This window comes from Fukomys damarensis, unplaced genomic scaffold, assembly GCF_012274545.1.
Source record: "Fukomys damarensis isolate Sample0158 unplaced genomic scaffold, DMR_v1.0_HiC HiC_scaffold_8, whole genome shotgun sequence".
Classification (NCBI taxonomy): Eukaryota; Metazoa; Chordata; class Mammalia; order Rodentia; family Bathyergidae; genus Fukomys; species Fukomys damarensis.
In genome coordinates, this window is record NW_022900920.1 from 31606934 (window position 1) to 31619529 (window position 12596).

The 12596-nt window shown below is 42.3% G+C and overlaps 1 protein-coding gene across 3 annotated transcripts in view; it reads left to right on the top strand.

Moving 5' to 3' along the window:
* Nt5c2 (5'-nucleotidase, cytosolic II) overlaps positions 1-12050 on the top strand; it is a 91902-nt gene extending 79852 nt beyond the window's left edge. Inside the window, exons 6-18 of one of the 3 annotated variants that reach the window (XM_010626448.3) lie at positions 483-574; positions 711-768; positions 1708-1801; positions 2564-2617; positions 3848-3931; positions 4788-4829; positions 5879-5986; positions 6247-6313; positions 6857-7027; positions 8432-8483; positions 8596-8656; positions 8798-8974; positions 9696-12049. In XM_010626448.3, coding sequence (XP_010624750.1) covers positions 483-574; positions 711-768; positions 1708-1801; positions 2564-2617; positions 3848-3931; positions 4788-4829; positions 5879-5986; positions 6247-6313; positions 6857-7027; positions 8432-8483; positions 8596-8656; positions 8798-8974; positions 9696-9923 — 1288 coding nt within the window. In that variant the 3' untranslated portion in view covers positions 9924-12049. Of the gene's footprint in view, positions 1-482; positions 575-710; positions 769-989; positions 1069-1707; positions 1802-2563; positions 2618-3847; positions 3932-4787; positions 4830-5878; positions 5987-6246; positions 6314-6856; positions 7028-8431; positions 8484-8595; positions 8657-8797; positions 8975-9695 lie in introns of those variants that run through there. The other 2 variants (XM_019207791.2, XM_033761446.1) reach the window with 2 other exon arrangements.
* The last annotated feature ends 546 nt before the right edge of the window (positions 12051-12596 follow it).

Consider the following 12596-nt stretch of genomic DNA (forward strand, 5'->3'; position numbering starts at 1 on the left):
ATGACACTGCATGAATGAAGTGAACAGACAACAGCATGGTCAGTCCCAACACACCTTCCCAACTGTACTTTGCTTTTGCTTTTCTTTCTCTACTAGAACTGGACTGGTTTCTGCACTTCGCCTTTAAGGTCCAGCTTATGGACATCACTTTCATGAATCCTAGGTTTCTCATCACCTCCTCAAGTTCATTTTTCTCTGCCCTTTAAGTTGAAATGATTTCTCTTTAGTTTTTTCATAGTTCTTTGCAGCTTTTTTGTAGTAGTAATTTTTTTTAACCTTGTTATAGACTTGTTTATGTGACTTGCCTCCTCTATCACAGAACTCTTGAGGGCTTCCTGATCAAATAGCTCCCCATGATTAATACTTGGAATTTTGTTTGGCACATAGCCATCAACATATTTGAACAAATTTTTGAATAATGAATATGTCACACAGTTATTTGGTATTTTGAATATCAACTAATTTTTAAAATTTTCTTTCAGGCCAGAAACTAGAGAGCAGTATCCAAACAAATTTATCCAACGAGATGACACTGAAAGATTTTACATTCTGAACACACTATTCAATCTGCCAGGTAGACTCATTCTATGCTTATATGTACTGATACATTCCCTCTGTCCATGAGCATTTGTCTGTGCTCAAGGGAGGTAATGAGATATGTTTGCATTGTTTCACATAAAGCTTATAAATATCTATTTTTCATTTTTCAGAGACCTACCTGTTGGCCTGCCTAGTAGATTTTTTTACTAATTGTCCCAGATATTCCAGGTATGTATATACAACAATTCCTTATTCCAGTTGATTTTTTAAATTAATGTACAGGGTTTTAGAGAACTGGCCATTGTAGGTCTTTTCTGCTTTTCTGAAGTGAATTTAGTGCTAGTGAGAGATGCCACATTGCCAGCCTGAGAGATGGACAGCACCAGCAGCTCCATGCAGGCTCTCAGCTCCCACACGCCCCTCCTTGCCAGTGTGCTGCAGCCATACTTGGAAGGGACCACTTCTGATTGGCTTCTCCTGGGAATGAAGACGCCAGCAGAGGTGCTAATTGTGACAACTGAGTGGGAGGTTTGTGTGATGATTATCTGTCCAAGCAGAATTACACTAAAACCCCCAACTCATTTCACAGCAGCTACCCAGGAGCCATTCAGGGATGGTAATTTAGTTCCATTCCCAGCCCCAGCAAGATTTCTTTGAGGAGTAAATACTGTTACCTGGAATAAAATTGTTTAAGTTTTGAACAGGTTATCCTGTCATTAGGGGAAATTCTGAGGTCTTTGCTAAAAGTGTAGCCATACTGCCAGAGTTTGCTATTTTCTTAAGTTAGGCTTTATCTACTTCAGGACACTAAATTTGATGGAAAGCTGAGTCACGACACTTAGAAAATGGACAGTACCTTTATACTTGTTTCTTCAGTGAGAAGAACCTGTTTATAAAAAGTGATGAATAAAAGAACCTGGTGTTTTGAGTTTTGGCCTTTTAGTTTCCATTCTGTATATTCTATCATATTGTATTCCATTAAACCCTAAGGCCATTTCAGGTGGTCAGAAATCGATTTTCATTAGGGAGTAATTATTTTCCTAATTAGCTAAAGCCTGTATACCTGTGCAATATGGAACCTGTGGGTCCCCAGGGCAGTTGTTGATTTTTGTTTCATTCACTCTCTTTTGGAATCCCTGTCATGTCCTTTTCATCTTTTTCATCTAGCTGTGAGACAGGATTTAAAGATGGGGACCTGTTCATGTCCTACCGGAGTATGTTCCAGGATGTGAGAGATGCTGTTGACTGGGTCCATTACAAGGTATTCAAGCTGCTGCCATAGCTGATCACTCTCTGCCGCGTATCTCATGATCTGATACTGCCTTTCCAAGAGCAAATGGAGCACAATCTTTCTTCTGTTTAAAAAAGAATGGTCAGGAGCAGGGAATGGTTTGCCCTAGCAATAGCTTTCTGAAATACATTTGTTCTTGTCTGGTGAGCTTTCCTTAGTGGTGAGGCTTGGGTTCTGGATTTTTAGTTTATATTATTCTTACTTAGAAGGCATCTTAGTTTATGAGACCATACATAACGTACTTTGTGAATGGTCCTTTTTCATCCCCCTTGACTAATACTGTTAACTAGTTAATATTAAATTTATATTTACTATAATCTTTACTGAATATAATATGAAACAGCTTTTAATTTCTAATTTAAAATAGAAACAGTTTTATATTTGAAGACATTTTGGGAGGCAGAGTTACTGCAAATCATATCTACCACTTTTTCCTGGCCTTTTCTAGTTTATCTACTCCATTTTGGTAAATACATAAATTCAAGCAGGGTATGGCAGTGCATGCCTGTAATCACAGCATTTGGAGGCTGAGGCAGGTGGATCAGCATGAGTTCAGGGCCAGCCTCAGCTTCACAGTTGAGTTCATAGCTAAACTACAGAGCAAGACCTTGTCTCAAAAACAAACAAAAAAACCCACATAAATTCATTTGGGTTGATACTAAACACGTTTCCTTATAAACTAAATGTTAAAAACTGCACTTATTCTCAGTTCCTTTTTTTTTCTTCCTCCAGGGCTCTCTGAAGGAAAAGACAGTTGAAAATCTTGAGAAGTACGTAGTCAAAGATGTAAGTACTAAAGGTAAAAGCAGACCTGCATGATAGCTTGTTTACCTATTAAGGAAATGAACAAGCAGCTCATAGCTGGACAAGAGAAGATAGTCCTTTTGTGGCATAGCATTTGCTAGGTGTAATCACCAAGAATTTTCAGCCAGAACACAGGCAAGAAGGCCCAGTGTTTCGTTTGTCCCTTTAGTCAGTCACAGGGAGCAGCCGCATCACCTATGCTGTGCTGCAGTGCACTGCGCCACCTCAGCTCCATGTAGTGTGAGGTAAACAGTTTGTCACCTCCATTTTCATACACAAGAAACTGAGGGAGAGAAGAATTAAGTATCTTAGCCCAGATTGCACAGTGAGCAAAGCCAAGATTCAGAGCCAGATCATAGCACATGTATGCCTTTAACCTGTCAACAGCGAATAAGGAAAATAGCTTAACAGATAAGTAGAAAACTGGTAAATTTTTTAAGAATCTATAGTTTAATAGTATTTAACCAATGTGAGTTTTAAAATTTTCATAATTATACTGTGATTCAGTAAAGTCTTGCTATTAAGGGAAATTGAATATATGGGACTCTATTTTCATAAATTTTTTGCAAGTAAGTATAAAATTATTTCAAAACAAAAAGTAAACATACAACCCCAAGTTGAGATACCTCTATTTTCCGGAGTTGCAAAGTACTATGGTAAAGTTTTGTCTTCAGGACTCATATATCATCTTACCACCTCTTCCCCTGTTTCAAGAAAAGAACCTTGTATGAGGAGGTTCAGGAATTCTGTGTGTGAAGGAAGCTATTTGTTATGATAGAAGAAGGGTTAGAATTCCCTCCTCTGCGGGTGGGCGTGGGCATTTCTGGGTCCCTTCTGTACCTATCTCATTGTATAGGACACATTGTAAAGCCATTGTTAGCTGTTAACTCTGACACACCTAACTCACTTTCCCCTGGAAATTGAAAAGCTATTTAAATTCTTTCCTGAGGCAGACATCATGAGGAAGACAGATGCTGTTAATGACCACATGTTATTTTACATGTGAATCTGTGTGCGCTACATGCTGTGTGCTGCATATGTTAATATTCTGTTCATGCACTGTGACAGTGTGGGCTTGTAGGTGCCGAATTCTGAAACCAACCAATTTTTAAAAGGCTTACCATATTCCTATTTCAGTGGACAAAAATCTAGAGCATACCTCACAGTGTCTTTGTATTTTAGTGTTTTGTTTATTGTCATATTACATTTCAGGGAAAACTGCCTTTGCTTCTGAGCCGGATGAAAGAAGTAGGCAAAGTATTTCTTGCCACCAACAGTGACTATAAGTATACAGATGTAAGTGCTTAATATTCATATTTATGAATTAAGAGAAATTATTTTGGCCTCAACTATGCAGATCATGAAAAGGATAGAAGTTTATTAAAGGAAGGTAGTTTCTTGCCATTTCATTTTAAAAGCAGAGGGATGAGCCATACTAAAATCATTCTGATTTTTTTCTGAATACTTTTTGACCATTTTCCCAGATTACAGTTGGCTACTTGCAGGCTTTCATTTGGGAGCTATTTAAAGCATTTATGCCAATGAAAATAGCTTCTGTGCATCTTCAGGGGCATCATAAATTAGAGAAGTCATACTCTATTACACTTCCTGCTATCGAAAGTCTTGTAGCAATAAATGGGGCAAAGATGTTTTGAGCCTTAGCCATCAAAATTTACAACTGTTCTTTGTTAAAAATTTTTTACCATGGTTAACACACATGGAAAAACTGATTTAACTCCTTAGCTTAATTACAAGTTAATAGTGATGAGTAGTTCTGCTGGCCCTAATTCTGATTATCTTTATGTGAAAAGCTTGGTAAGAGGTTAGTTCCATGAGTCATTAATTTTCTCTGTGCTTAACTGTTTGTGTCCCTTAACTCCCGAGTGTGTTCCAGAAGTTGTGCTATGGATGAATTTGTGTAGACACATCTGGAAGTGTATCTTGCTTAAGAAATATCAGAAGCCTTTGTTTTTTGTATGATGAGTCATTAATTTCTAGCCTCCACTGATGATTCTGTAAACCTTAGAGGAAACAATGCCGTGAAACCTGTTGAAAAACATGTTTTATGAAAATCTTGTAATTTTTTTACATGTCATGTGTCTTTGCAAAAGTAGCATATAGAACTTATGTTGCACTTTTTTTTTGTTTTCAGAAAATTATGACTTACCTGTTTGACTTCCCACATGGCCCCAAGGTACTTCCGTAACTTAGTAGACCACTGTTTAGCAATAATGAATCCATTTAACCATTTGGGAATAGTTAGGGAAAGGAATTGGTCAAGATCTACACAGAAAAATCCTAGATTTTAAGCCTGTTGTCTAATCTTCACCAACTTTAGAAGTAATCCAGGAGCCTGAATTTCATATCACAATTATAGCAGTTTTACTACTTAGTAGACAGAAACAAAAAGGAAGTTATGTCGTATTAGCAGGATGGGATCAGACTTTCATGCCTGTGAAGTTCTGTGCATAATTGTGTTTAAGAATGAAATGAATATTCAGGTTCAGGAAGCTACTTGGTAAAAGCAGAAACTGTGAATGTGTATATCCCTCACAGATTCTAGATTCTGCTAGTAACTACTGCTGAGCTTTTTGCCAGGGGAGCAGTTAGCTTTGGGAGTTAGCAGGGAATTCTTCATTCCTACAGCATAGCTGCACTGCCAAGGGTTAAGGAATGTCCATTACAGCCTAGTCATGTATCAGGAGAATTAAAGTCTTAGACTTCGGAGCGCACATCAGCAAATCCCTGTTGAGACCACCCAGAACCTCAGGGTCCTGTGCTTGTCAGTGTGCCCTGGAAGACGGGTGCTCCTGGTTACAGGGTGGGTCTGCCTTCTGCAGCCACGTGGTTACCTAGAGCCACCATTCCAAGTAGAGCCAGGAACATCTTCCAATGTTTAGTTGTACTGCAGAACGGACTCTACTGTCCACCTGTCCCCCTGGGCATCTCTGCACACACACACACGAGCACACTCTCATGTTAATGCACAGTGACTCGATACTGTGATGCTGTAGCTCATAGAATGGTTTGAAATGCCACGATTATTAGTCATTATTTAACACCTGCATGTTTCCAAAGGATATGGCTCATAACTAGCCACAGTGAATTTTTTTTTTAAATAAAATGAGATTTTCTGGACATACTTGGTACTTCTGAATTCCTTGCTTTGAGAGTGAGACTAAATACCAGTGTCTTAAGGTATAAAGAGTGATGTTTGGGTTTCTTCTGGTTTTTCTTTACCAGCCCGGGAGCTCCCATCGACCATGGCAGTCCTATTTTGACCTCATCTTAGTGGATGCACGGAAACCACTCTTTTTTGGAGAAGGCACAGTACTGCGTCAAGTGGACACTGTAAGTTGAGTGTTACCTGTCCTGGTAGTACACTGACCTTCAGATTTCTCCCTTTGTCAGTCCTGGTCTCCTTAAGAAAACCGGTATTTTAAAACTATTTGCCACATTTCTCTTTTGAGTTTGGGTCTTGCCTGAGGTAGGCAAACTACTAACTAAAAAGTGTAAGTAACACTCATCTGGCTGAGTAGTGCTGTGGGTAGAGACTGTGATCAGATGATGGAATATCAACTCTTATTAGAGTCCATGTTCTCTCCACATAGAAAACTGGCAAGCTGAAGATTGGAACCTACACCGGCCCCTTGCAGCATGGCATTGTCTACTCGGGTGGTGAGTCACAGCCTTCCCAAGTCTTTGCTCAGGTGTCCCCAGGAAAACTGTTACCTTGGCCCTTAAGAATTTGAGATGTCACGTACGACAGGTCGTTCAGCCGCCTACTAAAACGATGGCATTTAAAATTGAGTTTCACATTAGAAGGATCAGTTTCCTCCTCCTTTACCTTTTCGAGGCTTTTTCTCCACATTCTGGCATCAGTTGGGGTGCTGCTCAAGGATCCTGTGTGGGCGCACACATGATGTTAGGACTGCAAAGAGTTGAGTACAGCCGAACTTAACGGCAGGTCAGTGATGACAAACAACAGTTGTGGTGTCTTAGTTACATTCACTGAAGTAGTGACATGTAATTGTGTTGCCCTTGGATTTGGTGATCAGAGCTCTGGTCAACATAGTGGAGCTAAAGGCCTTGTCATAGAGGCAATAAAAAATGGCGAGTCTTCATCACAAAAGAGTAAAAACAATCAGTATTGAGTAGTCATGGTACTTTGAATGTTGACTTTAGTAGACACATTTTTGTATTCTTGTTCTATTTTTTCAGGCTCATCTGATACAATATGTGATCTGTTGGGAGCCAAGGGCAAAGACATTTTATATATTGGAGATCACATTTTTGGAGATATTTTAAAATCGAAGAAACGGCAAGGGTGGCGAACTTTCTTGGTCATTCCTGAACTTGCACAGGAGCTACATGTCTGGACTGACAAGAGTTGTAAGGATCTGTTACTCTTACCTTGTAAACCTTTGAAATGTGGCTAGTTTATGTCTGAGTAGCCAGCTGTGATTGCACCCTCTTCTGATAAACCATTACAGTGCACTTGGGAGCTGGTGTCAAAAGGGAGGCCCTGAAATGTGGGCCTTAGTAGAATCTCAGATATTTTATAGAACTCCAGAATTTGAACATATGATGTTATCTTGTAACTTCTTGAATTCCCAAACACAGAACGCTGGTATCCTGAGTTGTATCCCATTGAGCTCCTGTAAAGGACCTGCGTGTCCCTCTGGTGTTTCACCAGCCACACTTAGTAGACCTGCTGTCTCGGCTCACATTCTGTATCTGATTCTGGGGCAGTGATGGCTCTGAATAGTAATTACCTTCTGGTATTTATCTTTTCGTCGGAGAAGTAGAAAACAAGGCCAAACCGTATGCTTGGACTAAGCCACTGTGTGGGTGCAGCACATATACTATATTGAGTTAAGCTGTGGGATTATTATATAAAAGTTATTGACATACAGGCTGTCCATCAGACTCTAGTGAGTATCACAGTGAGGTGAAAGTTGCTTCCTTTAGAAACTTGGCCTGCCTGGAGTGGGTCTCTGCTCCACACTTAGGCCCTGCATGCTGTGCTGTAGGTTAGAGAACCTGTACCTGTACCTGAGTCTCCTCAGGAACAGCAGTGGTGCTAGCATCTGCCTCGAGCTGGTGAGGCTTCCCTGGGGCAGTGTAGCTACAGATTCTAAAGAAAAGGGATGTGACAGCCCAATCACTGGAGGCTCTTCTTCTGAACATCGAGCAGAAGCAAAGGATTTCAGTGACTTTCCTCAGTTCCCTTAAAGATGGTAGATAGAAAGAAATTTGTTATAAATACTGGTTGGAAATCCTGCAGTATATGCTGGCTGTTGCTATTACTGCTGTCTGTATTGTCAGTTTTTCCAGCTAGCCCCTTACCCACATCTTCAGCTTTCCATCTTGAAGTTTTAGGGATCCAGTTGATTGGCTCTACTAGTTCCTGGGCTTGCAACTCTGGGGAAGTCACCTGATCCTCAGTCCTTCATCTAAAAATGGGATTATCAACAATTGCTTTGCTGACTGAACTTGAGACACGGTAGCAGCGAGCATTTTGCAAGCTCAGAATGAGCATGCAACCGGAAGGGGAAGTTGTGGCCAGTGGGGGCTGAGTATTGGGGGTGGAAGTGGGGAGGCACTGAGAGAGGAATTGTGGTGTTCATCTGCTGCCAGACTCTACTAAGGGTGCCAGCGGGTTTTCCTGGAGGAGGAAAAGGTCATTTATACACCTGCACGCAGCATTTTAGCGCTCAGCCATATTTGTAAACTATGTGTCTTAAAATTTGATTTATGTAAAACATTTTTCTTTCCTTTCTGAACCTCAACTAGCACTTTTTGAAGAACTTCAGAGCTTGGATATTTTCTTGGCTGAACTCTACAAGTAAGTTTCCCAATTCCAGAAAATTTCTTCCCTAAAAATTGTGTATCTCTTCAGGAGTCATACAGATTTCAGAAACACTGGCAATTCTCACGGGTTTTCCTCTTGTCTCCAGGCACCTTGACAGCAGTAGTAATGAGCGCCCAGACATTAGTTCCATCCAGAGACGTATTAAGGTATCTACACAGGATCTGGGAGGAAGCTTGGAAAACCAATTATTGACACGATTTCCGTATTTCTGATTTTATAGAGGGAGTAGCACATAGCTGGTGCCCATTAAGTGTGTGCATTGGGCTGAGAACTGTTTTGTGTTGTAGAAAGTCACACACGACATGGATATGTGCTATGGGATGATGGGGAGCCTGTTTCGCAGTGGCTCCCGGCAGACGCTCTTCGCCAGTCAAGTGATGCGCTATGCGGACCTCTATGCTGCCTCTTTCATCAACCTGCTGTACTACCCGTTCAGTTACCTCTTCAGAGCCGCCCACGTCCTGGTGAGCAGTGCGCAGCCCGGGGCTGGGGCCCACGCCTATAACCCCAGCTATTGGGGAAGCTCAAGGCCAGCCTGAGCAACTTAGCAAGACCCATCTCAGGAGGTGGGGATGCAGCTCAGTAAGAAAGTGCCCCTGATTATGTTTAACTCCCAGTACTGCAGTAGTAATAGTAATAAAAAATCGACACTAAGATCACAATCTGCAGTGCGGTTTTGTAGGATGCCACAGAGCCTGTGAATAGGTTATGTCATGGCACAGGGGATCTTTGAAAAAATATGACCACGATAGAAGTTTACAGGCTAGAACTTTAGTCCCTGAAGTCTATCATGTTACACTGACTGGAGAATACCCTCTTTGTCACTACTGATTAAAAGAAATGTGGCTGTAAAAAATTTCTGTGTTGATACCAATCTGTTTCAGCACTGGCTATGGAATAGAAAGTTAGGACCACTCTCTTCTGCCTCACCACTTTGTTTTAGGCATAGGAAGAAAGGCAGCGTTAGGCAGTAGGTCTGTGAAGATAGCATTGTGGGGCTGGGGATGTAGCTCAGTGCCACTGCACCTGCCTTGCAAGCACAAGGCCGTGAGTTTGATCCCCGGTAACCAGAGGGAGGGAAGGAAAGAATTTTGTGTGGCTCTCAAAGGAGAAAAGTTCGGATGTGGGAGGAGTGATAAGGGTTACTTCGCTCTGCCTGCCTCCCGATCCCTGGCTTTGTTCCAGATGCCTCACGAGTCCACGGTGGAACACACACACGTGGATATCAATGAGATAGAGTCGCCCCTCGCCACCCGGAACCGCACATCTGTGGATTTCAAGGACACAGACTACAAGCGGCACCAGCTCACAAGGTCCATCAGCGAGATTAAACCCCCTAACCTCTTCCCCCTGGCCCCCCAAGAAATCACACACTGCCACGATGAAGACGATGATGAGGAGGAGGAAGAATGAGGAGCAGAGCCCACAACTGGCCACCCTAATCGAGCACTGGCAGAACTCACAGAGCAAAGGCTGCCCTTGTTTAGGTTCTCCCAGGGAGGGTGGGGGCCCCACCAGAGGTACATCTGGAAAGTTTGTCAAGACTTTAAAACAGCTAATCATAGAGACCGTTGTTTTAGTTCATGTATCTGTGTTGTTTTTGTGGAGTGGTTCACAGTTGCAGCGGAGTCCACTGGAAGAAAGTAAGGCTGGGCGGGTCGGCGTGCACCCAGGTGGCCCCACATGGCCTGTGGCCGTTTTCCAGTCTCAGTCGTCATCGGCACGTGTCTGGATGTGCTGGGGTGGCTGGGGCTGGGCCGTGGAGCAACGAGGACCCACAAATGCTGGTTTCAGATTGTGCTGTTACTCCGGAACCCAGCCTTTTCAGTGCTTTACACAATGTCGTATACCAGTGGAGAAATACATTGTTTTCATTATCCAGTGTGGTTTCTGCTGAAGTCAAATTTCTTCTCATAAGCCGTCGAATATTCTCATTGACTCTGGCAAGGCTGTGGCTCTGTCAAATGCCTTTTCTGCTGCAGTGCCAAACCGGCCGGACTGCAAGGAGTCTATCTTGAAGCAAAAAACCCATCCTTTTTACACTTTCCTAGGTTGTGATAGCACAGATGTTTGTTATCTAAAAACGTTTTTCTCATAGTTGAAAGAAGACCGGAGCAAACTTCCAGAAAAGGGAAGAGCAAGCCTCAACTGCACAACTGCGTAAAGTGAACCTGGCTACAATTCCAGTTCCTGCTACCCAGTTCCAATCTCCCTTGCGTTGGGCACAGGATAAGAGGCCATTTGCTGTAAGCCAGACCCTTACTATTACAGCAAAAGGCACAACCAGTGCGAATAAGCTCACTTTGGAATCCCAAGTGGAGTCACTTCTTGCTTTGAACAAGAATGACTCAGCGCCAAGTGAGGGCGTTAGGAGGGGCTCCTTGCCAGTGTTGGAGTTGCTCTGAAACGTTTTCTTACATTCTTACTGCCAGCGATCAGCGGGAAGGTAAGACCAGCTGCTCTAGAAGGCAGTAAAGTGTAGTATTTCTAATACTGACTTTGACCCCTTCTATAGCACAACCAAGTAGCCAACTGGTCTTCAAGTAGGTTTAGGTTTGGTTTAGTGACACGTTTAACATTTTAAGGGACATAAACATTTTCCAAAAATGCTAAACATGCCCACATCTCTTTTGGTTAAAAGAAAGTAATCAAGAATTGATACAGTCTAACACGATTATATCTGCAGTGCTTCATAGACTTGAGAATTTTTTCACAAAGTGTTTTGGCACAAGACTGAAGTGAGATTTGATTTGGGGGGAGTTATGGGAATTGAACTCGGGACCTTGCACTTGTGAGGCAGGCAGAGGAACTACTGAGATAAATCCCTGTCCCCTAAAATCAGATTTTTAAAAAAGTCATTTTTAGAGGTAACAGACACAGATTAGTACTTAAGTACTGTCCATACTGCCTACGCCTGGCTGTACATAACTCATGGCAAGAAATTACGTTCTGACTGGCATCTGAGGAATAGGCGCTCTGTTAAGAGCAGGCTAGAAGTGCTTTTGCAAGCAATAATGAGATGCTACCCATTTCAGAGTTTGTCACCCCAGTCACTAACTTTCATCACTCAAGTGAAGATGTTGCCCACTTTGACAATCTTACATTTTTTCAGTCCTAAATTTTTAAATGGCTTGTAACTCACGTACCTTACAGTAGTATATTTACAAATATTTTCCTTTATAGAGCAAAGACGAAGGTGATCACTACTTTTCATACTTAGGTATTCATACGCCAACTTACTAGTCAGATACTTCTCCACAGTGAGATGACTCACTAGATACACTTGAGAAGTAGAAAGCAGCACATGGTGGAATAAGACTCCCATCTTTGTTCAGTTCACAGAACAGTACTGGAGCTGGGACCCATATGGGGCCAGAGAGCAGTGCGGTGCTGCGCACTGAGCACGTGTCCCAGGGAATGATGTTTCTCCCGGGCACTGGAACAGCTATGGCTGGGCTTTTCCCATCATGACTTGGTAGTTTCTCTCCACTTTCAATAATTAAGGAAGCTAAACTTAAAACATATACTCTTGGTTGTTTGTTTTTTTGAGACAGGGTCTCACTATGCAGTTGAGACTGACCTGGAACTCACTATGTAGCCCAGGCTGGTCTCGAACTCACAGTGATCCTCCTGCCTCAGCGTCGCGAGTGCTGGGATTACAGATGTGCACCATCATGCCCAGCTACTCTTCCTCTTTTGAAAATAAAATTTGGGGGGGGGTGCGGTCATGAGAAGACACATCTTCAGCTCTGAGAAAAATTTCCTAGGTGTTACGAAAACAGCACTTAAAGGCTTTGTAGACTGTCAAGCACCCCTTCCTGAGAGCTAGGAGAACTGCACTGGGGCCCGTTACTGCACTGGACTAGGTCAGAGGCACAGCAGGCTCAGCTCCAGCTGGGTCTCCATGGGAGACCTGCCCAGCATTGCACATGGATTGGTTAGAGCTCGGGTAGTATATTTCAGAAATCATTTTTGAGGCCAGGAAAGTTTTAGTATTGTGCTTGAGACCTAAGATTTCCTTGTGCAGCTCTGTTGAAATATAAAATAACCAAGCAAGCTCTTCAAGCTACCCTTTCTGAGATGCTT